This window comes from Periophthalmus magnuspinnatus, chromosome 18 (genome assembly GCF_009829125.3).
Source record: "Periophthalmus magnuspinnatus isolate fPerMag1 chromosome 18, fPerMag1.2.pri, whole genome shotgun sequence".
NCBI classification, from domain to species: domain Eukaryota; kingdom Metazoa; phylum Chordata; class Actinopteri; order Gobiiformes; family Gobiidae; genus Periophthalmus; species Periophthalmus magnuspinnatus.
In genome coordinates, this window is record NC_047143.1 from 2,077,186 (window position 1) to 2,102,507 (window position 25,322).

Here is a 25,322-nt window from a genome sequence, read left to right on the forward strand (position 1 = left end):
CTTTCAGATACTGCTCTCAAATGTAGTGAAGTAAAAGTAAAAAGTACACACTGTAAAATGTACTTAAGTAAAATACAGACACAGAGGTAAAAAGTTACTCAAATAAAAGTATCACATGAGAAAATTGACTCAACGAAAAGTATTTACGTTTAAAAATGTACTACAGGAGTAAAAAGTAAAAGTACTTCACTATTTCATTGTTGATATTTGTTCAAAAATGATTAAAAATGAGACATATTTTGCGCAACAGTAAAAATACGAAGCCGAACGTGGTAAAAATCCTCCTTCAAATCATACGAAAAGTACTTTTTACTTTTCAGTCCTGTTCAGAAATGTAGTGGAGTAGAAAGTACAGATACAAATGTACTCGAGTAAAAAGTATCCAAGTACAAATACATAAAAATTCCACTTAAGTACCGGACTTTACTACTTGTACTTCGTCACGTTCTGATTATAATTTGTCTGGTCACTTCTGCTTTTCGTCTCCGTGGAGGTGAATAAGTTTAACGTCACACAAATCGCCATGGCAACAAGCAGATAAAAGTCCCACAGTGCGTCTTTAAACCCGAGGGCCGCTGTTTCTGTTGTGTTTTTTTTTTTTTTTTTTACCATTTTAAACTGAAGTAACGAGGTCGACAGTTCAAACCGCGCGATAAAACCTCCACCTGACGCTCCTCCACAGACAGACCCGTGTGTTCTGTGAGCGGGGAAGGGCATCTGGCATAAAAGCGATGCACATAATAGAAGGTTTGTAGGTCATGTCCACACGAGCGCCCGAGAGAACGGCTTTGAGAAACTGATCCAGAGCGTCTGAATGTTCCAGCGTGCAGAGGGGCCCAGCTCGCTCAAACTGAATGACACAGTATCGAAGCCCCGGGACGTTTCACACGTTCATTCATAAAATCAAACTCAAACTTAAACGAACCGTGGACCCAGTGAAGCGAGCGTGACATCACCCGCGGCGATCAGCTTCAGTCAAACGAAGCTCGTCCAGGCCGCAAGTTATAACGTTTTTTATATAGAAGGTGAATTTGATGAGTGAGTCGATGGAGCAGGAAGTGCGTCCATGATCACTTCCTGTTTGGTTTGCTAGCAGGTTAGCTCTGTGCGTTTATGTGATATTCAGTCTGTGAGGTGAATGTGTGAAATGTTTGGGATTACAGCGTCATGTCGGGTCATGTCGGCAGATTACAGCGTCATGGCGGTGGATTACAGCGTCATGTCGGGTCATGTCGGCGGATTACAGCATCATGTCGGGTCATGTCGGCGGATTGCAGCGTCATGTCGGGTCATGTCGGCGGATTACAGCATCCTGGCGGTGGATTACAGCGCCATGGCCGTGGATTACAGCGTCATGTCGGGTCATGACGGTGGATTACAGCGTCACGGCGGTGGATTACAGCATCATGGCGGCAGATTACAGAGTCACAGCAGTGGATTACAGTGTCATGTCGGGTCATGGCGGCAGATTATAGCATCATGTCGGTGGATTACAGAGTCACGGCGGTGGATTACTCTACATTACGAGCCGCTGCAGTGTTTCCAAATGTGTTTCCAGAGCTCGAGTCGACTGAAGAAAGTCGTGTTGAACGAAAGACGAAAGGATGAAGAGGAGAGGGTCAGAGGGTCAGAGGATGAAGAGGAGAGGGTCAGAGGATGAAGAGCAGAGGGTCAGAGGATGAAGAGCAGAGGGTCAGAGGACACCTGACCTTCTTCACACAGAGGCTGTAGTTTCAGAGGAAGAACCATTTTGGAGTTTAATCTGCCACAAACTGACAGAGACGCTGGATTAGACTGAACTGCAGCGCCACCTCCTGGTCAGACAGATCTGGACACACAGTCTCACACTGAAGTGAAGTTTTTACTCTGTGTTGTTCTTCTCATTCTTCATCAGTCTGTTCTGCTCATGTGTCAGACGCTGCTTCATCTTCACAAACTTCACTCTGTTTAGTCGTTTAAAGGCGACGAAAAGAAGCAAAGAGCAGAGACTTTACACGACTATGACTCTGTCCACACACAGGACAGGACAGTGTGACTCTGTCCACACACGGGACAGGACAGTGTGACTCTGTCCACACACAGGGGACAGTGTGACTCTGTCCACACACAGGGGACAGTGTGACTCTGTCCACACACAGGGGACAGTGTGACTCTGTCCTCTGCTCTGTCCACACCAGTCTCCATCTGCAGCTCCACAACAACAGAACCACTTTAGAGACTTTCACTACCTTAAAACTGGTATTTTCTTTCTTTTTAAATTTCTTTATTTCTGTCTTTCTTTATTTCGTCTCTTTCTTTCTTTTTTAAATATTTTTTCTTTATTAAGTTTTTCTTTCTTTTTATTTATGTATTTCCTTCTTTCTTCCTTTTTTATTAATGTCTTTCTTTATTAATTTACTTTTATCTATTTATTTAATTTTTTCTTTCTTTCTTTTTATTTCCATCCTTCTTTATTCCTTTTTTTATCATTTTCTTTCATTATGAATTTATTTCTTTTTTTTATCAATTTATTTATTTCCTTGTTTCTTTATATATTTATTTATTAATGACCTTTAATCTGTTGCTTTATTAAAGGGTTAAACAGGCTTATTAAATAGTCATCTTTTATATATTCTAGGTTTTGTTTTGTTTTTTGTTTTTTTATTAAAGTTTTAAATAGTCTTGTTCTAGTTGTGGTGTTTTCTAATATAGTTTTAGCCATTCGTCATATTTTCATATTTATACATGAAAAATAACTAAAGTAAGACAAAAACTCTTTTAAAACTCTTTTATCTGTTTATATTAATCTTTAAAAAACGTTGTAACCTGAAAAAAAACAAAATGAAAAGGTTTTGCGTTGGCCGGGAATCGAACCCGGGTCAACTGCTTGGAAGGCAGCTATGCTAACCACTATACCACCAACGCCCGACGTGCTCTACGGCGTTACGTCACCTTTTAAACCGGAAGAGACGAGGCTGACGCTGAGCACGTAAACAGACGTAAAAACGAGAGATGAAGAGCAAACGGCGAAAAAAAGAGCATTTATTATTATAGTTATTTAGAAAATCTTTGCAAAAACAGAGTGAAAACACGTCCCGATTGACCCTGTGTCCCCTGTCCCTGCAGATTTAAACAAAACCACCGATTTGTCCCATATTTCTGTCCCTTTTTTGACCAGTCTGATCCCTGTCAACAGTAAAAGCAGGAATATATTGTCATTTTTTTTAGCTAAAACACGGGGAAAAGTGCTTGAAAAATGGATATAAGGGAAAAAATTAGCGGACAAAACTCCCTCAGATCATTTTCATAAGTTTATTTACACCAACCATTACAATCAGTTTTTTTTATTTTATTTTTTTTATTTCTGGTCACTCTATGCAAAGAACAAAACAATAATAATAATTCCTTAATGTGAACTGTTGGATCTGGATTTCATTTTTTAAAAGAGATTAATATTTTTCTTTATTATTTGTTATTAAATAAGGAATTTATTTATATTTGTTTCATATTATATTATATTATATTAATAGTATTTTATTTATTTTATTATTTTATATTAATCTTTATTATGAATTTTTTTTCTAATTTGTATGCATTTTTATAGTGATTATTATACTGAACACAAGATTCAGCACAGAAGTAGAACAAGAGACACGACTGAGAGATTTGTGCATATTTATTTGTGCATTATTATTCTTATTCTTATTCTTATTATTATTATTATTATTATTATTATTATTATTATTATTATTATTATTATTATTATTGGTAAACACACTCCCACTCTCAGTTTGACCCAGTTTAAACATCTGGGCCTTGGTCATTTCTCTCTGTGATTCGTTTGTAGATAAAATGAGTTTTCACATTGACTTCTGTCATATTCACCCACATAAACAGAAAAAGAGCCAATGTTTTGATGCTTTTTTTTTTTTAATGAACCGATCCTGTAAAAGAGCCGAAAGTCCCATGATCACTTGTACCAACATGTTAAATTCTTAGTTCATGAGTTCATTTGTTTGCGCTGCTGGACGTGTTTACAACATGAACAGGACCCTCTTTTATTTATTTTTCCTCTCAAAAACGTTGAATTCGAGCTATTTCAACATCTGCAATCTTTCTTTCCTTTTTATACATTCTAAAAGTCCAACACATCTGATTTTTCTGGTCTTTTTCCTGTTTTTTTTGTTGTTGTTTTTTTGTGAGCCTGCAGTACCACAGCTGTCCGCCAGAGGGAGCCACAGCACCGCGCGCCGCCTCGTCTCGCCTCGCGCGGCTCGTGCCAGGATAATGAGTCTCGTGGGAGGTGCGAGACCGCGACACTGCGATAATTAACACCATCAGGCGAACATTAAACGGCTGTTAAGAAGCTCCCGGTGTGACGAGAGAAGGAGGGAGGGAAGGAGGGAGGGAAGGAGGGAGGGAAGGAGGGAGGGAGGCCCGGGCTGGAGGAGAGACGGAGAGAAAGGGAGTGAGGAGAGGAAGAGAGGAAAGAGGGGGGGGGGGGGGGGGGGCAGCTCAATCTAGTCAGAGAAGATAAGCCGAACAAGCTGAGAGAGAGAGAGGAAAAAGAGCAAGAGAGAGGGAGGAAGAGAGAAAGAGAGAGAGGCCCGAGCACAAAGATGGAGAGAGAGAACTGAAAGAGGAAAATGAGGAGAGAGAGAGGGATAAGATAAGCTGAACACGGAGGGAGAGAGTCTTTTTGTAGCTCGGGCGTATTCATGATCCGATCTCCGGCGCATAGACTGTAGATATAAATGGACATCGCTAACCCGCTAGCCGCCGCTACGTTTCAAACAGGAAGTGATCGTGTGTGCGCTTCCTGTTCCATCGACTCTGGCTCCAGTTCACTTTCTATTGATAAACCGTGTTCCCTCTCTCTGTCCCTGCTGCTGTCAGACTCGTCATTTTGGTCTTAAATGTTCATATTAACCCTCTACAGGATCCTGGGGTTTTTATTTCACATTTGTGTCGACATCCTCAAAGATCAAAACACTCCGTTCCACCTTGTGATGTCATCAAGTGGTAGTTTTCAAGTGAACATCTGCCCACGTTCGACCTTCAGTTCGGTCGAGATAAGTGGCGATTTTAGAGCTGAAATGAGCCAAACGATTCTAGAAACGAAGGTGTGTGGAGTTTAAAAACATCAGAGCACTTCCTGTATCGCCACATGATGACATCACGAGGTGGAACAGAGTGTTTTCAGTTCGAGAGAAGAAAAACTCAGCCTAAATCTGCAGCTCCGGGTTTATTTGTGATTAGAACAGATCAGAAAATGACGTAATATGCGCCGCTTTAAATCATGTTGTTGTTGTGACATTGTGGGGACCTGATGTTTTTGTACAGATTATTGTCCCCGTAATGTGGTAAAAACACACACACACACACACACACACACTGGGAATTGAACCAGAGACTCTCCTGTTATGAGGCGACGGTATGAACTGTACTGTATATAAAGATTTAACACCTCTCCTCACTCACTCACCTCTTTTTCTGCCCTCTATCTTTCCTCTTTTTACCTCCCCCTCTCTGTCTCCCCTCGTGTCTCTATCTCTTTCTCTTCCCCCCTTCTCGCTCTCTTCTCCCCCTCGCTCCTTCTCCCTTTTCTTTCTTTCCTCACTCCCCTTATTTCTCCTACCTCTCCTCTCCCTCTGTCTCTCTACTCATTCTTCCCCTCCCTCCTCTTAGCCCGTTTCCCTCTCTCCCTCTTTCTCTCAGTCGTCTTTGCGTCTCTTTCTCCCTCTCCCTCTTCTCACCTCACCCCTTTTCTCTTTCTCCCCTTCTCTTCTCTCTCCCCCTCCTCTTATCCCCTCCCTCCCTGTCTCTTTCTCTCCCGCTCTTCTTTTTCTCTCTCTCCCTCTTCCCCCTCCCCCCTCCCTTTTTCACTCTCTCTCTCCTCTTTCTCCCTTTCTCTCATCTTACCCCCTTTCCCTCCCTCCTCTTCTCTTCCCCCCCTTATCTCCCTTTCTCCTCTTTTTCCTTCTCTCTACTCTTACTCCCTTTCTCTCCCTGCTCCTCTTTTCCTCCCTCCTCCTCTCTTTCTCTCCCTCTGTTCTCATACCCCCACTCTCTTATCTCTCTTTCCTCTTCCCCCTCCCCCCTCTATTCTTTCTCTCTCTCTCCCCCCTCTCTCTCTTCTCTTATTCTCTTACCCTCCCTCCTCCTCTCTTCTCCTTCACCCTCTCTTATCTCCGTATCTCTCTTTCTCTCCCTCTCTCCTCCTCCCCCTCTCTCTTATCTCTCCATCTCTCCATCTCTCTCTCTCTCTCTTCGTGTTGACGCTGATGTGTTTTCTTTATGTTTCAGACTCTCTCCTCCTCTCCCCTCTCCCTCCCTCCCTCCTCCTCTGTTTCTCTCCATCCTCTTCTCTCTCCCTCCCTCCCTCTCTCCTCCTCTCATTCTCTCCCTCTCTCCTCCTCCCCCTCTCTCTTATCTCTCCATCTCTCTTTCTTTATGTTGACACTGATGTGTTTTCTTTATGTTTCAGACTCTCTCCTCCTCTCCCTCCCTCCTCTTCTCCCTCCCTCCTCCTCTCATTCTCTCCCTCTCTCCTCCTCCCCCTCTCTCCATCTCTCTCTCTCTTCGTGTTGACGCTGATGTGTTTTCTTTATGTTTCAGACTCTCTCCTCCTCTCCCCTCTCCCTCCCTCCCTCCCTCCTCCTCTGTTTCTCTCCATCCTCTTCTCTCTCCCTCCCTCCCTCTCTCCTCCTCTCATTCTCTCCCTCTCTCCTCCTCCCCCTCTCTCTTATCTCTCCATCTCTCTTTCTTTATGTTGACACTGATGTGTTTTCTTTATGTTTCAGACTCTCTCCTCCTCTCCCTCCCTCCTCTTCTCCCTCCCTCCTCCTCTCATTCTCTCCCTCTCTTCTCCTCCCCCTCTCTCCGTCTCTCCATCTCTCTCTCTCTCTCTTCATGTTGACGCTGATGTGTTTTCTTTATGTTTCACTCTCTCCTCCTCTCCTTCCTCTCCTCTCTCCCTCCCTCCCTCCTCCTCTGTTTCTCTCCCTCTCTTCTCCTCCCCCTCTCTCCATCTCTCTCTTTATGTTGACGCTGATGTGTTTTCTTTATGTTTCAGACTCTCTCCTCCTCTCCTTCCTCTCCTCTTCTCTCTCCCTCCCTCCCTCTCTCCCTCCCTCCCTCCCTCCTCCTCTCATTCTCTCCCTCTCTCCTCCTCCCCCTCTCTCCATCTCTCTCTCTCTTCGTGTTGACGCTGATGTGTTTTCTTTATGTTTCAGACTCGGGCTCATTGTTATCTGTTACCAGGCAACAGGCCTCTCTGTCGCCAAGGACACCCAGCATCCTCCTCTCATCCTCCTCTCATCCTCCTCTCATCCTCCTCTCCTCTTCTCGTCTTTTCTGCTGTTTCCTGTGTCCTCTTCTTCTTCTCCCTTCCCTCACTCTCTCTCCCCATTCTTTTACTTTCTCTCTTCCTCTTTTCTCTTTCATTCCTCTCGTTCTCTCTCTCTTCTTCTCTGTATTTTTCACTGTAATCAAGTCTTTTCATGATTCAAAATGATCATGTGACACTGAAAACATCTCAGGATTTTGTGATTTTGTGATTTCTCGTTAAAACCTGGTGAGTTCATATGAAATAACATCTAATTAATGATGAATAAAGTAAAAACACAAAGACTTTTGACTCGTGTCGTCTCCTCGTCACAAACACCTGGAGTCGTTGTTTCATTCACACGTTTCACACGATGAAGCTGTGGGGTTTTTCTCACACTGAAAACACTCTGATCCACCTGGTGATGTCATCAGGTGTGACACAGGGAGACACAAAAACAGAGAGAGAGAGAGAGAGAGAGAGGGAGGGAAGGAGAAAGGGAGTACGGATGGAGAGGAGAGAGAAAGAGGGAGAGAGAGGGAGAGAGAGGGAAAGAGAAAGGGAGTACGGATGGAGAGGAGAGAGAGGGAGAGAGAAAGAGAGAGAACGAAAGGGAGTATGGATGGAGAGACACAGAGAGAGAAAGAGAGTACGGAGGGAGAGCAGAGAGAGAGAGAAAGGGAGGGAGGGAGAAAGAGAGAAAGATCGAGGAAGAGAAATGGAGGGAGAAAGAGGGATGGGGAGGGGGAAACGGAGAGAGGGAAATGGAGAGACAGAGGGAGAGAGGGAAGGACAGAGAAAGAGAGGGAGGCCCAGGCCAAAAGAGAGAAAGAGAAAGGGAGTATGGATGGAGAGAGAGAGGCAGGGAGGAGAAAGGGAGGGAGAGACAGAAGGAGCAAGAGAGAGGTAGAGAGAGAAGGGGAGTGAAAGAGAAAGAAAGGGAGGGAAGCCCAGGCTGAATGATAGAGAGAGAGTACAGATGGAGAGAGGAGAGAAAGAGAGAGAGAGGGAGGGAGAGAGAGAGAAAGAAGGGGAGACCAGGCAAAAAGATAGAAAGAAGATAAGCCGAACAAGAAGAGGCAGAGAAAGAGAGAGAGGGGAGGGAACCCCACGCCGAAAGAGAGAGAGTATGGATGGAGAGAGGAAAGAAAGGACCCAGCATAAAAGAGAGCAAAGATAAAGAGAGAGAATGAAGAGAGACGCAGAGAAAGAGAGAGAGAGGGAGGGAGAGATGCACAGACACAAAGATAGAGAGAGAGAGAATGGAGAGAGGAAAGTGAGGAGAAGGAGAGAGAAAGAGACGATCAGCCTGAAATGCTCCACTGTGTTTTTAAAATCCAAACATTTTCACTAGAATCATTTCGTCCATGAGTCAGTCACTCTCTGAAAATACATTTATAGTCAGTTTTTTTTAGATTTTAAACAAAAATATTTTACAGAACCCTCAAAACACAATTTAAATTTGCTTTTGGGGTCAGGACATGTCCCTCGAGGGCTTCCGTAGAGCCTTAAATAAAACCAGCGCAGACAGAGTTTAGTGGTAAAGATGTTTACTGCACTTTTTAATGAGAATAATAAGAATTCAGTAACGTGACATTTAGGTAGTTTTAAGAACGGGACACTTCATTTGGTCCATCGAATGAATAATATTAAAAAGAGGTATTTTCAAATCAAAATCCAAAAACAGCGAGAAAATTCAGGAATGGCAACAGTCTGACGGTCGTAAAAACATGAAATCAAATATAAAATGTGTCTATTTTTTTGTGAAAGATGAGTTTTAGGAATGTAATTTAAACCCCAGTTTGTGTTTCTTTCGGGACCTGCTTCAGAACTCGCCACGGAAATAAATAATTAAATAAATAAATATATAAATACTGTGATGGAGACGTAGCCCGACGCCGACGACTCCGAACCCTGGCCCCGAAACATCATTTACAGTTCTTTTATCCCGTGGACTTTTCAAAACAAATCGCTAGCTAGCTTACAGCGTCTCCAAGCTAACTGACACTTTTACTAAAATCAAGAAAATATAAAATAAACAATCTATTAACGTTCAAATTACCAAACTGTTTTTATTTAGAGAATACTTTAGTTTGTGGTGTTGTTTTAATGTTTATTACGCCTCAAAATTAGCATTAGCGTTAGCATGACTCGGCAAAATCCCCATAGAGATAACATGAGACAGGAAGTAGTGACGCTAACGGCTAACGCCAACCAGAAAGTTGTTCAAAATCTTTCTGAATCTTAGCTTTTTGGACTTATTGGTTATTGGTTAGCATGTAGTTGTTAGCACGTAGCAGGTTAGCCTTCTTTGAACTGTTAATATTTGAATTTTTCGGAAAGTCTATGGGAAAAATGAACGGAAACTTTAGCTTTTAGCCGTTTGTCACATTCATTTTTGTTCTGTTTTACTTTTTCATTTAAAATTGGTCACGTACAAGAAGAACACAACGTTTTAGAGGAATATAAAGAGTTTGTTGCCTGGTTACGGTGTCAGTAGTTGTGACGTTTCTTCTACAATAATCTGAACGCTAAAGTTTCATATTGCAACTTTCCTGTTCCCATAGAGGTTTATGGGACTGTTAAGCGATGATGTCACTTCCGGGTCCAAGCGGCTACTTCACGGCTCAATTCTACCTTTGTCTTTCTAAAGAGACTGAAACTGTATGAAAAATGTAAATACTGTAGTAATAATCTCGTATAACACTGAGTATATCCAAGCCCCGGGGCCGAACCAGTGGCGCATGTTGCTAGTTTAGCCGTTAGCGACGAGGTACATGAGATTTTGTGCGACAAGAGCAGAATAATATAATATAAATGATCATGTTTGTGCTTTAGGACCATGTTCTAAATCTGCGGCTCGTTCACGACAGTTTGGCTCGTTCACGTCGTACCATGTGACCGCTCTAACCAATGAGAGCTTGAGCTTAGCTAGAGTGAACGTAGAGCGCAGCCGGAGCTAACGATTAAAGTGTTTGTTTTTTTAAGACAACAGACGGATTTTGAGCTGAGACGGATTTTATGATCTGAAAATAGCTAAAAGTCGCCACAAAATCCGATGTTTGTGAAAGTTGTAGGTCCCTGTTGGCCCGCTACCGCTAATGCTAATTTAGCCTAGCTTCTTACTTCAACCTCACAGATATCACACTTATGACGTTGCCAGTGTTAAACGACGGTAATACCTTTTTAACGCGAGATTTTAAAAAAGACAGAGTAAATTGCTAACATTTAAGGTCCATTATTTTCTTGGACCCGGAAGTGACATCACAGTGAACGACCCTCCAGGCCACTCCCCTTGAAATTCTTAAAGTTTGCGATCGTAACCCACTCTACCGCCTCCATCACAGGTGTGCCTTTTCCCCGAGTTCAGAAGCAGGCCGTTTCAAACTCCAGCGCGTTTCCGTTGCCTTTAGTTTCTCCAGGAGGTAGACAGAAGACGGCTAACAGTGATATGGTAATTGTAGTCCAAACCGTGGTGAAGTTGTAGTCCTTCCGAGCTCGTCCCTTTTTGATGAGGTCACTTTGTAAGTCCTTCGCAGTGACGTTGTACAGGTTCCGAGGAGGAGACAGTTTGGGCACGAGGTCAGACGCTGCTTTGAACAAGATTTTCACTCGGATTCAATGTTTGTTTGTTTTTTTGTTGTTTTATTATCCAAAATGTTGGCTAGCGACTCTGTTTTGCTAGCGACTTTTGCCGTTACAACCACGGATCATGGGATTTGGCTGGATGTGGGAGCGCAATGTGTGAAAATCATGTTGGTAAAGTTGTGCAAAGAGATTATCATTAAAAAAACAAAAAAAAAACTTAAAAAAACTGCTAATTAAAGGTACAGTATGTAACTTTCTGGAGGTGCCACGTCACTACGGTTCCATGGAAATAGAAAGTTAAAACCATGCTTCGGAACATTCTCCATGGCGATAAGTTTAAGGTTAAGTTTTATGGGAAACAGTTGAAGATTATAGCCAAAAAAAAAAACAACATTTCCATGGAAACAAGCAAGGCCAAAAACAAGAGTCAGGTGTGTGGAGAGGCAAGCCCGCTCAGAGTGAAAAAAAGCGTGAAAAAAAACAACAAAAATGAAAAAAAAAATAGAAAAAATTTGCATGTATTTTGATGTTTTATGTTGAAAAGTTACATACTGTTGCTTTGGAATAAAAATGTAAATGTCTTGTTTTTAGCTGCGATTTATAAAGTAACAGTTTAATCTTAAATGTGCTTCATGTTTGTCCAGGTTCAGTCGAGGAAAAAACGTCTGAATTCAAACCAAAAAACGCAAAAACGGCGTCGATTTCGTGCCCGTGACCAAACCGTCTCCTCCTTCCCGGTTTACTCCACACTGACGCACAGTTTTTATTTATTTGTCCCATCTTAAGTCCGTGTTCAAGGGCTTAGAAAAACCATCGGAACGCCTCTCCAGCCGGGACAGACGGGGGGCGCTGTGGAGCAAACACAACACACACAAAAAGACGATTAAGTCCGCTGAAATCGCACGTTAAAAGCACAAATGCAACTTTCTCTCTGCAAAAAACAATAAAACTCCATCATGACTTAATGAAACGGTTTGAAAAAGACACCGCCGTCGTGCCTTTGAGCAACGCACTTCGCCGCCGCTGCACATTTCTGCGTTTTTTTTCACAGTAAATGACAAATATTGATCTAAAACAACTGAAAAACAAACAGAACCTTTACTGCATCTGTTTCTAAAGACGTTGAGCTGCGTCTTTCACCAGTATAAGATCACCGCGGTATCGGAATCGGTGACGAGTATCGAGTCTTTTCCTTAGTATCGAATCTCGCTAGTCGGGATTTAGTCACTTTAGCTTCATTATTTCTTCTAAAGGTGCGCTATGTAACTTTTCTGTCAGAGATATTATTGCGTCGCCTGGAATTTCAAAGTTTCGCTGTGTCGTTTTAAATCTCCACGCACGCCGAGTTACAAGTCAGATCTGCGGAACGGCCACTCGCTCGTAGTAAAAATGCAGGTTTTCAAGATGTCCAATTAAATCTGTTGTTATTAATAGAAAAATAAATATGTTTAAAGGCGTTTTTATATTTAGAAAAGCTCACTGCAGATGTTTTTAGCTTTTAGGAATTAGTATTTTAAAGTTTTTATTGTCGTAGCTCTCTGGGATTCTGTTTAATGAAGAGTGCGTAATAAATAAAATATATTATTATTATTATTATTTATAAGTGCGTTTAATGACATACGGCGGGACATAAGGCCACATGGGAAGAGAAAACAAAGTGCTACCGTCAAAAAATCACAGTGTATTGTCTAAAAAAAAGAGTGTTTTTATGAGCATCGTGGTATCGGAATCGGTAACGAGTCGATTCCTTGATTCTATATTACGCAAACTTGACTCTTGTGAGGTTTAAGTCGTGTTCTAAGGCTGTTTCCTCCTCAAAAAACAGACCTGGAGTTGCGTTTTGTTTCATTCAAACACTTTATTATCCGTCTGTTACATCGGCAAAGCTCAAAATGCGACGTTCCACCTTGTGATGTCATCGAGTGGGAGTTTTCACGTTAACATCGGCCACAGTTTGACCTTTAGTTCAGTTGTAGATCGTCAGTTATTCCAGGAGCTGAAATGATCCAAATGATTCTAGAAATGAAGGCGTGCGGAGTTTAAAAACACAGCGGAGCACTTCCTGTTTCGCCACATGATGACATCACGAGGTGGAACGGAGTGTTTTCGGTTTGAGAGGAGAACTCAAGCTTAAATCTGCGGGTTTGTGAGTTAAACATGTGTGAACGAAACAAAAAAAAGGACAACTCCAGGTCTGTTTGTGACGAGGAAATGACATTAAAACAGATCAGAAAACAGCGTAACTTGGAAATTTTAAAGATTTTAGCGCATTTTTTCACCTTAATTTTATTCAAAGTCCATTTTTATCCCGTCAGATCCATTTTATACCGTCATTTTTCTTGCTGACTGCACATTTTCGCGTCCACTCTTTCCATACTTAACGTTGCAACCCTTAAATTTACCCTAACGAACCGAGGAGGAGCCGTTAAAACGCGTCTGAAACCTCGTGAAATAGTTGCAGGGATTTTTCCGAAGTTGACGTTTCTAAAGCAGCGAGAGAGAGATAGAGAGAGAGAGACGGAGACAAACGCCGTGCTGCCGGAGGAAAAGGTGGAGCCGGGAAACAACACGCTCCCGTTTCGGAGTCTGAGGTCGACTTCAAACGGAGCCGAGCTGAGGCAAGACTCTGCAACATCCGGGTCAGTCCTGCACAACCGAGACACAACCTCAAGAAACACAACGATACAGGGCTGTACAGCAGAACAAGAGGTAGTGAAGTACTCAGTTTGAGGTATCTGTGCGTTACTTGAGTACTTTTTACAGTGGGTACTTTTTATTTTCACTTCACTACATCTGGACTGAAACGTAAAACTACTTTTCTTATGATTTAAGGCGATATTTTTACCATTTTCGAGCTTTGGTTTTAAGCGAAACTAAAATAAATACACAAAATTCACTCTGAGACCTGCTGAGTTTTTGCTGAAGAGTTATTTTTATCTTGTTCATAATCTGAGCAAATAAAAATACACAAATAAAACTCACAAATAAAACCGATTCGTTTGCGTTTGCTTGAGTATTTTTTGCTCCAGTTTCTGTACTTTGGAGTTTAAAGAGCCCATAATAAGAACGAACGGACAATCTGACTTAACTACGACGTTTTTAAACTAAACGTATAGAAGGGTTTGCGGAAAAAAATACAGTATTTCTTGCGGTTTTTTTGGACAAACTTTGCGATTGAGATTAGATTTGTGATTTATGTTTTAATAATCAGATTCTGTTCTGAAACACGTTGAGAAGAACTGACCAAAGACTGAAACATGAACTGAGAAAAATCCAAGTTTATACAGATCTAAACTCCAGGATTAGCCGTTTTTATGCAGAATAAGACAGAGGGAGGGCATCTGACACAAAAAAGACATATCAGAACATGTTTGCGCAGACATAAACTACATAATTATCAGTTTTCGTGCAGATTTAAACATTCCAATCTTTCAAATTTGTCAACTGCGTCTCTCCAAATTGCAATTTCGATTCGTTTTTTCTGGTCTCCGTGTCAAAAAATGTCATCGTTTTGCCTGGAATATCCCGCAATATGGCATTAAAACGGCTTATCTTCGTGGAGATAAGCAGGGGACGCAAACCAAGCCTCGTTACAAGTCAGACCCGCGGAGAGGCGACCCCCCCGACACAATAAGAACGCATGTTTTTCAAGGTATTTTAAAGCATTAAAAGCAGCCATTTTAAAGCCAGTTTAAAGCCATACTGCGAAACATTCCAGGAAAAGCAGAGGCGTATCTGTGACGGCGATCAGGGGGGATTATAAAGTGTATTTTTTTTAGCCATTTTCAATTAGTTTGCAGTTTTCTGGACTATAAATCGCACTTTTTTTCATAGTTTGTCCGGGGGTGCGACTTATACTCAGACGCGACTTATACGTGAAATATTTGTCGTTTTTTTTCTTCATTTTTACGCATTTTTTGGCCGGTGCGACTTATACTCCGACGCGACTTACACTCCGAAAAATGTATCGCCTAAATCTTATCAATATTTGGTACAACGTAAGAAAACTGACAGAAAAAAATACAGAAAATAAAACTATGGAGTTAAACATTTCCCATCCATTTTCCCCATGGACATGTCTTGCCCAAGGACACAACGGCAGTATTCACCTGTGAGAGCGGGATTTGAACCGGCAACCTTCAGATCAATGGGCTCTACCGACTGAGCCGCTGTCGCCCATAGTGATGCCATTAAACTCTTTTCATTTTCAGAAAGTCTATGAGAAAACGGACGTCGAACTCCATTATATAAAGACGTATTTCGGCACTTTTCTCGTTAGTTTCACTTCTCTGTTTACTATTTGTGATATTTGAACCTCAATCCAAACTTTTTTAGAGCATTTAAGACAAAATATGACGTAGTTATACCGTATTTTCTGGACGATAAGTGTCACTTTTTTCATAGTTTGTCTGGGGGCGACTTATACTCCAGTGCGACTTATACGTGAAATGATTCAAATATATAGTTTCACATCTTCGTTAATGTCACACTGACGACCACACAGGGGCGCTCTAAGCTTGTGTACCAGTACGACAGCCACGCAGAAGAGTAAACGGCGCTTCATCTACGTCTGGAGCAGGTGGAGATGTTCAGAAGCGACACCGACGATGAAGAATTCAGTGGATTTATTGATTTGGAGTGAGATCCAGAGTAAACTCGTTGCTTGTTTTTTCTGCTTTATTTATCTGATTAACTGTTAATATCTTACGTGAACAAACCAGACACGTGTTCAGTTCTGTCTGTGCTTCACGTGCGCGTTTACGTGTTATGTAACGGTTGATTATACATGTTACAGTTCACTCGTTTGACCACTAGATCGCGCTGGTGTGTTTGTAATACCTGTGAGGAAATTTACGTGACTCATTTTCTTTTGTACATTTCATATTTAATTTCTCTGTGTTTATTTCTCTTTCATACACGTAGAGTATCTGATTAACTGTTAATATCTTACATAAACAAACCAGACACGTGTTCAGTTTGTTGTTTGTGTTACGTTAGCGTGATGTACTGATATTCAGCCTGTTGTTCTACATTTTATTCTTATTATTGTAATTTGTCTTTAAAGATAAAATGTCTGTTCTTGGTCTTGGATTTTGTAAAATAAATTTCCCCCAAAAATGTGACTTATATATGTTTTTTTCTTCATTATTATGCATTTTTTGGCTGGTGCGACTTATACTCCAGAGTGACTTAGAGCCCAGAAAATACGGTACATACAGTTATAATTACATCATATTTTTCTACATATAATTATAATTACATCATATTTTTCTACATACAGTTATAATTACATCATATTTAGTTATAATTACTGTATTTTCCGGACAATAAGTCGCACTTTTTTTCATAGTTTATTCTTATTATAATTTGCCTTTAAAGATAAAATGTCTGTTCTTGGTCTTGAATTTTGTAAAATAAATTTCCCCAAAAATGCGACTTATATGTTATGTTTTTTTCTTCATTGTTATGCATTTTTTTGGCTGGTGCGACTTATACTCCAGAGCGTATAAACAAAATATGATGTAATTGTACCTATTTGGCGCAAAATTTGATGCACCGTATTTTCCGGACTATATGTCGCTCTGGAGTATAAGTCGCACCAGCAAAAAAATGCAAAATAATGAAGAAAAAAACATATATAAGTCGCAGACATTTTATCTTTAAAGGCAATTTATGTTAATAATAATAAAATGTGGAACAACAGGCTGAATATCAGTACATCACGCTAACGTAACACATTTATATTTATTCAGCGACATGAAGCACAGACAGAACTGAACACGTGTCTTGCATCGAGTATAAGTTGCACCACCGTCCAAACTATGAAAAAAAGTGCGACTTATTGTCCAGAAAATACGGTAATTACACCTAAATATGATGTAATTATAACTGTACGGAGAAAAATATGATGTAATTATAATTATATGTAGAAAAATATGATGTAATTATAACTGTATGTACCGTATTTTCCGGAGTATAAGTCGCATTTTTTGGGGAAATTTATTTTACTAAATTTTATCTTTACAGGCAAGTTATAATAATAATAAACTATGAAAAAAGTGCGACTTATTGTCCAGAAAATACAGTAATTACACCTAAATATGATGTAATTACACCTAAATATGATGTAATTACACCTAAATATGATGTAATTGTGATTATATGGACAGAACTGAAACCTAAAGCGTCCTTATAAACGCCGTGTCCGGTCGTCTCGGGCCTGTGCAGACGTTCTCTGCTCCACACACCGGGGCCTCGTATTTCCCTCTTGTTCCTCGTTTTAATTAATCACGGCTCCCTCCCTCTGGCTCGGCTCTGCGATCTGTCTGCTCTCGCGGCGTCAGTGCCAGTTTATCCGCGGCGGGTCCAATTACGCCTCGTTTAGGCCGATTAGAGCCGCTAATTTGGTGTCTCCGTCTCGCTCTCGTTGCCGTTAGCGATGGAGATGTATGGACTTTTTCCCCGAGGTCGAAGGCAGCTGTCGGTGGATTATTGATCAGTGATAAGTCAGGCTGGGGTCTCGCGGCGGCGGCGGTGGGGGCGGCGGGGGGTGGCGGTAGACGTCATGACTCCAGCGGGTTTCATGATTCATAAACAGCGAGGGGGGTTTGAGTTAGCGCCGCACCGTTAATCGAATAGTCGTTAGCGATCGGCTTGGGTCTTTTTAATGGAGCGGTTTACAGCCGGCGCCAGAGGAAGCACGTGGAGCGGGTCGAAGACATTTGGCGGAGGAATTCGGAGTATGTTTTTGGTACTCATTTGTCCACGGATCTGACGGGTTGGCGGCTCGAATCCCGCTCTCTTGTTGCGTCCTTGGGCAAGACACTTAACGCACGTCACTGGTGTTTGACTGTGTGTGTGGTTTCGTGGCGTAAAGCGATTTGAGCGACTTGACGGTGGAAGGCGCTACGTAAAAATGTGAATATTTACGAAGTATTTGTGTTTTTTAGTCTTATATTTACCAAGTATTTGTGTTTTTTAGTCTCGTTTTGGCCTGTATGTTAAAAAAAAAAGTCTTCAAAACGGGAATTGCAACGGGTTTGACTTTGGTTTGAGAAAGATTAACACTTTTTTTGCCAATGAACAATCAGAAAAACAGAAGCACAGACTGTGTAAAGAAGTGGAATAAGTGAGCGCGACGTCACAGCGTTCAGCTCCAAATGAAGCTAATCGAGGCTAGCAGTTATAGCGGCTAATTCGGAGACGAGTTCCATATTTAGAATTCCGTCCGCGAGTATCACAGCAACCAAAGAGCCGATCCCGAGCAAAGGATGTTGAACGTAACGCCCGTTCCCGTTCGCGTCACTGGTTTAGCAGGGAGCGGGCGCTTAGCAACGCTCAATCAAACCCGTTGCTAACGCTAACGGAAGCGACTACGGGGAAAGACGGCGCCGGATTTGTCTGTTATTGATGTTCATATCTTGATTTACAGACACAATAGTGAAATAATAATAACAATATGAACATTTAAGACCAAAATGACGAGTCTGAAGCAGCAGGTGCAGAGAGAGGACACGGTTTTTCAATAGAAAGTGAATTGGAGCCAGAGTCGATGGAGCTGGAAGTGCGAACACGATCACTTCCAAACAAAATTTTTAAGACTAAAGAATATACTCGATACTGAATACTGATTCTGATACCACGGTGATAAAACGCTCTTTCTTTAGACGATAGAATGTGATGTTCCGCGTTAGAAAAGACACAGCTCAACATCATTCTGTGAAAAATAAGTATCGAGTTTGGACACTGTTTTTTAGCATCGCTCTGATTGTCGTTTCTTCTGACGCCGTGGCACAGAGCGCTCTGCTGTCCTCTGCTCTGTGTGAGTGGGTTGTATTTCTGAATGGGCCGTTTTGGCTGAGCTCCTCGGGCTCCGGTTTAACTCCGGTGTCTCTCAGTGTTTAGGTCAAAGGTCAAACACACACGAGCCAAGAGCGCTCACTCACATCAGCTCTGTCTGTGTGGTGTACTAGGGCTGCACAATGATTCACTATTGAACTGAAATTTAAACAATCACAATGAAACACAATGTCCTCGACAAATGACAAAATCCCCTGGTCCTTGTGTGTCAGATGCCCTTCCTGCGTCTCCCTGTGTCTCTTATTCTGCATAAAACCTGCTAACCCTGTAGTCTGGATGTGAATAAACATGTTCTGAAATGTCCCTGTGTGTCAGATACTCTCCACAAACTGCAGTGTGCCCTGTGTCCAGCGGGTGGTGCTCTCACCTCCAGCGTTCCTCCCCCGGAGCCCGGCTTCTTCTTCAGCTCCTCGCACTTCCTGAACTTGCAGATCTGGTGGCCCGTCTTCCTGTTTCGACACGAGGAGCACACGCCGCAGTTTATGAGCCTCCGACAGGGCCCGCACACGCCGCAGCGCTTCCTCTTCCTCTTCGCCGCCGCACCTGAGGAAGCCCCGCCCCCCGACGCACCTGAAGAAGACCCGCCCCCTGCCGTTGCCCCTGACGACGGCGAGGAGGAGGGGCACGGGGAGGGGTTTGTGTGCTGCTGACAGTCTGTTAGCGCGCGCTGGCCGCCCGTCATCTGAAAAGCACTTCCCGCTTCAGAAGAAATCCCGCCTCCCGCGGCCGATCCCATCGCCATGACAATGACCCCAGGAGGTATTCCAAGCGACCCCAGGAAGCTCCCGCCCATGACCCCTCCCCCGTTACAACCCCCGCCCTCTGATAGGCCCATCATATCCGAGTGGGTGTGTCCCTGTTTGTTCAAACAGTCCGCGCCGCTGTAATTCGGCAGAAAGTTCCCGTTGCTCGGCGCCATGTGATGATGCGTCTGCGAACCAGGAAGTGAGTTCTTGTCGGCTCGTCCTGATTCGCTGTTGCTGTTTCCTGAAGCGTTCTGGTGCATGGCCGCACTGGGCACGTGCGCAGACGCCATGTGACCCGGGTGGCCGTGGTGATGGTTCGGCTTCGGTCGGCCCCAGAACATGGCCGCCGGGTTCATGTTGTCGTGACAACCCCAGGGGCCCGTCGCCATGGCGCCCAACCGCGGCGGGAAAATGGGAGCGGCCGCGAGCCGCGCGGCGAGTTTGGCCTGAGGGAAGTTGTTCATGTTCATGTTGACGTTGGTTTTGTAGAAGTTGGCAATGGATGATCTGTAGCGGTCCATCTCAGAGTAATCCAACATCGGAGCGAGACTGGACATCTGAGGAGAAGGACACAGCGTTAGGACAAGGCGTTAGGACACGGCGTTAGGACACGGCGTTAGGACACGGCGTTAGGACACGGCGTTAGGACACGGCGTTAGGACACGGCGTTAGGACATGGCGTTAGGACACGGCGTTAGGACACAGCGTTAGGACGCGCCGTTAGGACCAGAGGCCTCACTGTGAAGAGCGGCTCATTTTAAAAGCTCTACAGAGACACAGAGTCTCACTTTAGGACAGTGGAGCTGCCACAACTAGAATCCTAACAGAGCACTACCTGATGAGCAATAAGACTCTTATAAAAAGATAAAGACTCAAAGTGTCATTTTTCAGGAGCTGTTTATACAAAATGTCTGAACTGGGGCAAGACACATTTAGCTCAAAAACATGGGAAAAGATCAGGTACTTTAAAGTCTTTAAGTCTATTTACATGTTTTTTTTAATAGTTTTTTGTTTTGTTTTTTTTCTCCGTGTATAAACGTTAAAACACAACGACAAAATTGTTAAAAAAAACAAACCCTGAAGTATTTAGAAGCAGACGCGGCCTCGTTTTCGCAGAATAATACAGTTATTTTGTGTTATTTCAGACAGACGTTACCTGTCCCTGCGGCCCGTATCCATGGTGATTGGGGTGATGGTGCGAGGGGGCGGAGCTTCTCTGCAGCATTGAGGAGAGGTCAGTGTCCATACATACACCACTGCTCATCCCCGACATCACAGGGGCAGGAGGCAGCTACAGTCTGCAACACACGAGGGTCACATGACAGGAAGTGCTTTTAAATGACACAAAATGGAGTCCTGCCAGCGCTAAGTCCTGTATTTTTCATATTTTTACATTAATCCAGTGTTTTTCTGCCGTTTTGAGTCAGACTTTTTTGGGTTAAAAAAACTCGACGGCACCAAAAATACTCCAAAATCACACAGTTATTAACAAAAAGTGCAGGTAAATGTTTGGTTCTTTTTATTTTGGTCCAGAAGTTGCTCAAAATGACATTGTTCTAATAAATATATTTGTGTTAAAGTAAAAGTATTTGTTATTATAGTTTGAGACCTGCTGAAAAGGCTGAGGGTTTGTTTTTAACACATAAAATCTGTGAGAAATACTTTGACTTTTTACTCTTTAAGTGCATTTTTAAACAGCTGCTTTAATACTTTTACTTCAGTGGATTTTTCATGTGATATTTTCACTTTGACTTGAGTATTTTTTGCTCTGTATCTGTACTTTTACTTAACAAAAGTGAGTACTTCTTCCTCCACTGCTCAATGGTGGACGTTTGTTGTGTTTGTTTTGGTTAAATCACATCAAACTGTTCTGCTGTTGTGTCGTTGGGCAAGACACCTGGGCTGTGGTCTGCTGTGTGTGTAAAATATATCAACATATTTTTATTATTAAGTATTTATTTTTATTTTATTTATGTATTTTTTATTGTAATATTGATTTGATTTATTATTTATTTTATTATTTATTTTATTTTTTATTTTATTTATATATTTATTTTTATTGTAATATTTATTTGATTTATTTTTATTTTAATATTTATTTTATTATTATTATTTATTTTTTTTAGGGCTTATTTTTCTGTTTTATTTTGTTGTTTTATTCCGTTGTTTTTCTTGTACTTTACCGTTGCAACACTGAAAATTCTGAGAAACAATGGTGATACTGCTGTTTCTTTCTCTGAAAATGTTCCACAGTGTGACATTTGACTTACGTAACGCTACAGGCTCCACAGTGACAAACAGAGGTTAAGTTACAGGTCAGATCTGTGGATTGGCGCCCCGCTCACAGTCAGATATGTGCAGATTTCTGTGAGTGTTAAAAGTCCCACACAAACAACATACGCACGCGAGCTTAATGCCATAGTGTGGAACATTCCAGGCTAAACAACAGCATCTCCACGGAGACGACCTAGAAAAGTTACATTTAACAGTTTTATTTAGACCCTTTTGTCTTTTTCTTTGTTTATCTTCATGTATTTTTATATTTTATGGCTGTTCTCATTGTATTTTGTCATTGCAACACTGGAATTTCCCCATTGTGAGAAAAAAAAATTAAAAAAAATTTCCGTTTTCGTAAATCTTATAAAAAATTAAAAATGAAAAAGTTAAAAATATAAAAGAAAAAAATATATAGATGTATTTCAAATGAAGCAAATATTTCCCCATTGTGTAAAAAATAAATAAATAAATAAATAATCTAAAAACAGTTAAATACATATATTTAAAAAACAAGAAAAAAATATATAGATGTATTTGAAATGTACCAAATATTTCTCCATTCTGTAAAAAAAAAAAATAATAATAATAAATAAATAAATAAATAATCTAAAAACTGTTAAATACATATATTTAAAAAAAGAAAAAAATATAAAGGTGTATTTAAAATGTACCAAATATTTCTCCATTGTGGAAAAAAAAAAAAAAAAAAAAAAATCTTATGCTAAATCTTACAAAAAAAAAAACAACAGTGAAATATATGTATATAAAAAAATAAATAAATAAATGAAAAAAGATGTATTTTAAATGAACCAAATATTTCCCCATAGTGAAATTTAAAAAAATATTCTGTTCTGGTAAATCTGATAAAAAAAAAAAAAATTAAAAAAAACAGTTAAGAATCTAAAAGAAAACAAACAAAACCCTGTCTGTATGTGAGAGTGAAATGGAGCTCCTCGGGCTCATTGTTAGTCTCGGGCCCCGCAGTGTCTCATTTCCACATCATAAATCTGCACAAACTGTTTGATTCTCCCCACACCGCGTGAACACCCCTCTCCACAGATGTGACTCCACCGACCCCCCCCAAAAGGTCAATCCTCGGCCTGAGCTGCGGGGATCAGCCTCCAACCCCCCCCCCCCCCCCCCCCAGAGGGACACACCTTTAGCCATTAGCATCTGTCCTCGTGCCAAATCTGCGACGCACGAGCCACAACGCGCCACCTCCGCCTCGCGCCCCGTCTGCCCCCCCCCCCCCGCACGAGCGCACGCGTGTGTGGCTGCGAAATCTGTGTCAAACCGCTCTCCCCCCTTCTCCCCTCCTCCTTCCTTCCCTCCTCCCTCGCTTCCTAACCCGCTGCTCCCTCGAGGCGTGACTAATTACCCCCGTCTGGTCAAGCGGCCCGGCGCGCGCGAAGGTCACCAAAGCGAGCGCGAGGGGCATTACGCGCTTTTCCCACGCGACATACTGTTTTTCAACCGCCTCCTCCTCCTCTTCCTCTTCCTCTTTTTCCTCCTCGCTTCCTTTTTCTTTCACCCCGAGGCTCCAGCGAAAAGAGGAAGGACAAGAGGAAGCGTCAAATCAAAGCTGCGAGGAGGAGAAGAGGAGGAAGGGAAGGAGGAAGGAGGAGGAAAGAGGAGGAGGAGGGAGGAAAAAAAATGTCTTTAACTAGAAAAAAAACATGCACTAAACAAAGATGGAGGCGCGAGGCGGTGGAGGCGTCGTCCTGGGGCTCGCGTGTGGACACTTACCTACCGACTACCGCGGCTCAGGAGGAGGGGAGATCGTCTGGGAATTAGCCCGCCACGGATCATGGCTGGCGGGAAAGGAAACGCAGAGGAGCAAGAAGGAGAAGTGGAGAAAAAAAAAAAAAAAAAAAAAAAAAAAAGGAAAAAAAAAGGCGAAAGGGAGGAGGGAGGAGCGGGGTATGAAACAGGGGGGCGCGAGGGATAATCACCTGGGTTTGGCACGAGCGTGGAGGGAGGAGAGAGGAGAGGAGGAGGAGAGGAGAGAGGAGGGGGTGTGGGAAATTAAGCGAGGAAACGAGGGAAGGACGCAAGGAAGGAAGGAAGGAATAAAAAATGGAAAATGGTGCCCCGGGAAGGATGTGCGAGGAGGAGGAGGAGGAGGGAGGGGGGAGGTTATGATCGCGACAGGAGCACAGCGGTGGAGACAGGAGGAGGGGGAGGAGGGGGAGGGGGAGGGGGAGGGGGAGATGGATGGACGCAGAGAGGGAGGAGAGATGGCTCCGTGTGAGAGGACAGGGAGTATTTAGACGCGGGATGACAGCGGAAACGTGGCCATTTTTATCACCGACGGCTTTTTATAGCAGCAGGAGGAAGGAGCGTGTTATGAAATACACAGGGGGGGGAAAGGCGCACTGTGGAACTTTTGTCCTCCTCCGCGGGTCTGTGCTGAAGGGTTGTTGTGTTTGTTGTGGTTGAATCACGTTAAATTGTTCTGCTGTTGTGTCCTTGGGCAACGCACTTGAGCCGCTGCAGTGTGGTGTGTGGGGGTGTGTGTGTGTGTGTGTGTGTGTGTGTGTGTGTGTGTGGGGGGGGGTGTGTGTGTGTGTGTGTGTGTGTGTGAACGCTCAGCTCCACCAGTGTAAGAAGAGGTTCTATCTGTAAAATATATCAATATATTTTATTTATGAAGTGATTATTTTGTTTATTTTTTTATTTTAATGTATTATTAACTTTATTTTTATTTATTATTTTATTATTTATTTGATTAATTATTTTGTCGTATTTATCTATTTTTATTTTATTATTTATTTTATTTTGTATTTGTATTTTATTATTTATTTTATTTTTGTTTATATTTTTATTTTATTATTTATTATTTTATTTTTGTTTATATTTTTATATTATTATTGATTTTATTTTTTATTGTATTATTCATTTTATTTGTTTTTTATTATTTAATTTGTATTTATTATTTATCTTATTTCATTTGATTTTATTTTAAGGCTTATTTTTTTTATTTATTTTTTTATTTTATTTTGCTTTTTTATTCCATGATGTTCTTGTACTTTACTGTTGCAACACTGAAAATTCCCCATTGAGAAACAAAAAAATCCAATAAATAAAAAGTAAAACATTTTAAAGTCTAAACTTCGTCTTGTCTTAAAGCTGCACTGTGGAACTTTTCCCGTGGACAGTCTGCCACCTGCTCGTCACCAAGGAGACCACGTTATTTCTTTGTCTGAAAATGTTCCACAGTGTCACATTTGACTTACCTGACTCACCACGTTAAGTCACAGGTCAGATCTGTGGAGAGGCGAGGTGTTTTTGAGCCAGTGTGAGACAGTTTAATGCCACACTGCGGAACATTCTAGAGAGAAGCGAAAAACATGTGGAGCCTCAGTCTGAACCTCCACCTCCCCAGACGCTTCCTCCTGCTCCTTCAGTGACACGGACGGGCAGTTTAAGTAAAAGTACAGACACCGGAGTAAAGAAATACTCGAGTAAAAGTAAAAGTATCAGTTGAAAAAAACGACGTGAGCGACTCCAGAACGGAGAGATTCAGAAGTTTAGACGTTTAGACT

At 42.0% G+C, this 25,322-nt stretch overlaps 1 protein-coding gene and 1 non-coding gene across 2 annotated transcripts; both read right to left on the reverse strand.

The window, feature by feature from the left end:
* Nucleotides 1-2,832: 2,832 nt before the first annotated feature.
* On the reverse strand, nucleotides 2,833-2,904 carry trnag-ucc (transfer RNA glycine (anticodon UCC)). Its single transcript has one exon. It is a non-coding gene; the product is annotated as a tRNA-Gly (tRNA).
* An 8,705-nt stretch (nucleotides 2,905-11,609) lies between these two features.
* On the reverse strand, nucleotides 11,610-23,599 carry LOC117386642 (methylcytosine dioxygenase TET1-like). Its single transcript, XM_033984053.2, has 4 exons — nucleotides 23,524-23,599; nucleotides 20,657-20,798; nucleotides 19,122-20,057; nucleotides 11,610-11,743 (listed from the first exon to the last, which is right to left on the reverse strand). The coding sequence occupies exons 2-4, from the start codon at nucleotides 20,771-20,773 to the stop codon at nucleotides 11,696-11,698; spliced, it is 1,101 nt and encodes a 366-aa protein (XP_033839944.1). The 5' UTR covers nucleotides 20,774-20,798; nucleotides 23,524-23,599; the 3' UTR covers nucleotides 11,610-11,695.
* Nucleotides 23,600-25,322: the final 1,723 nt, after the last annotated feature.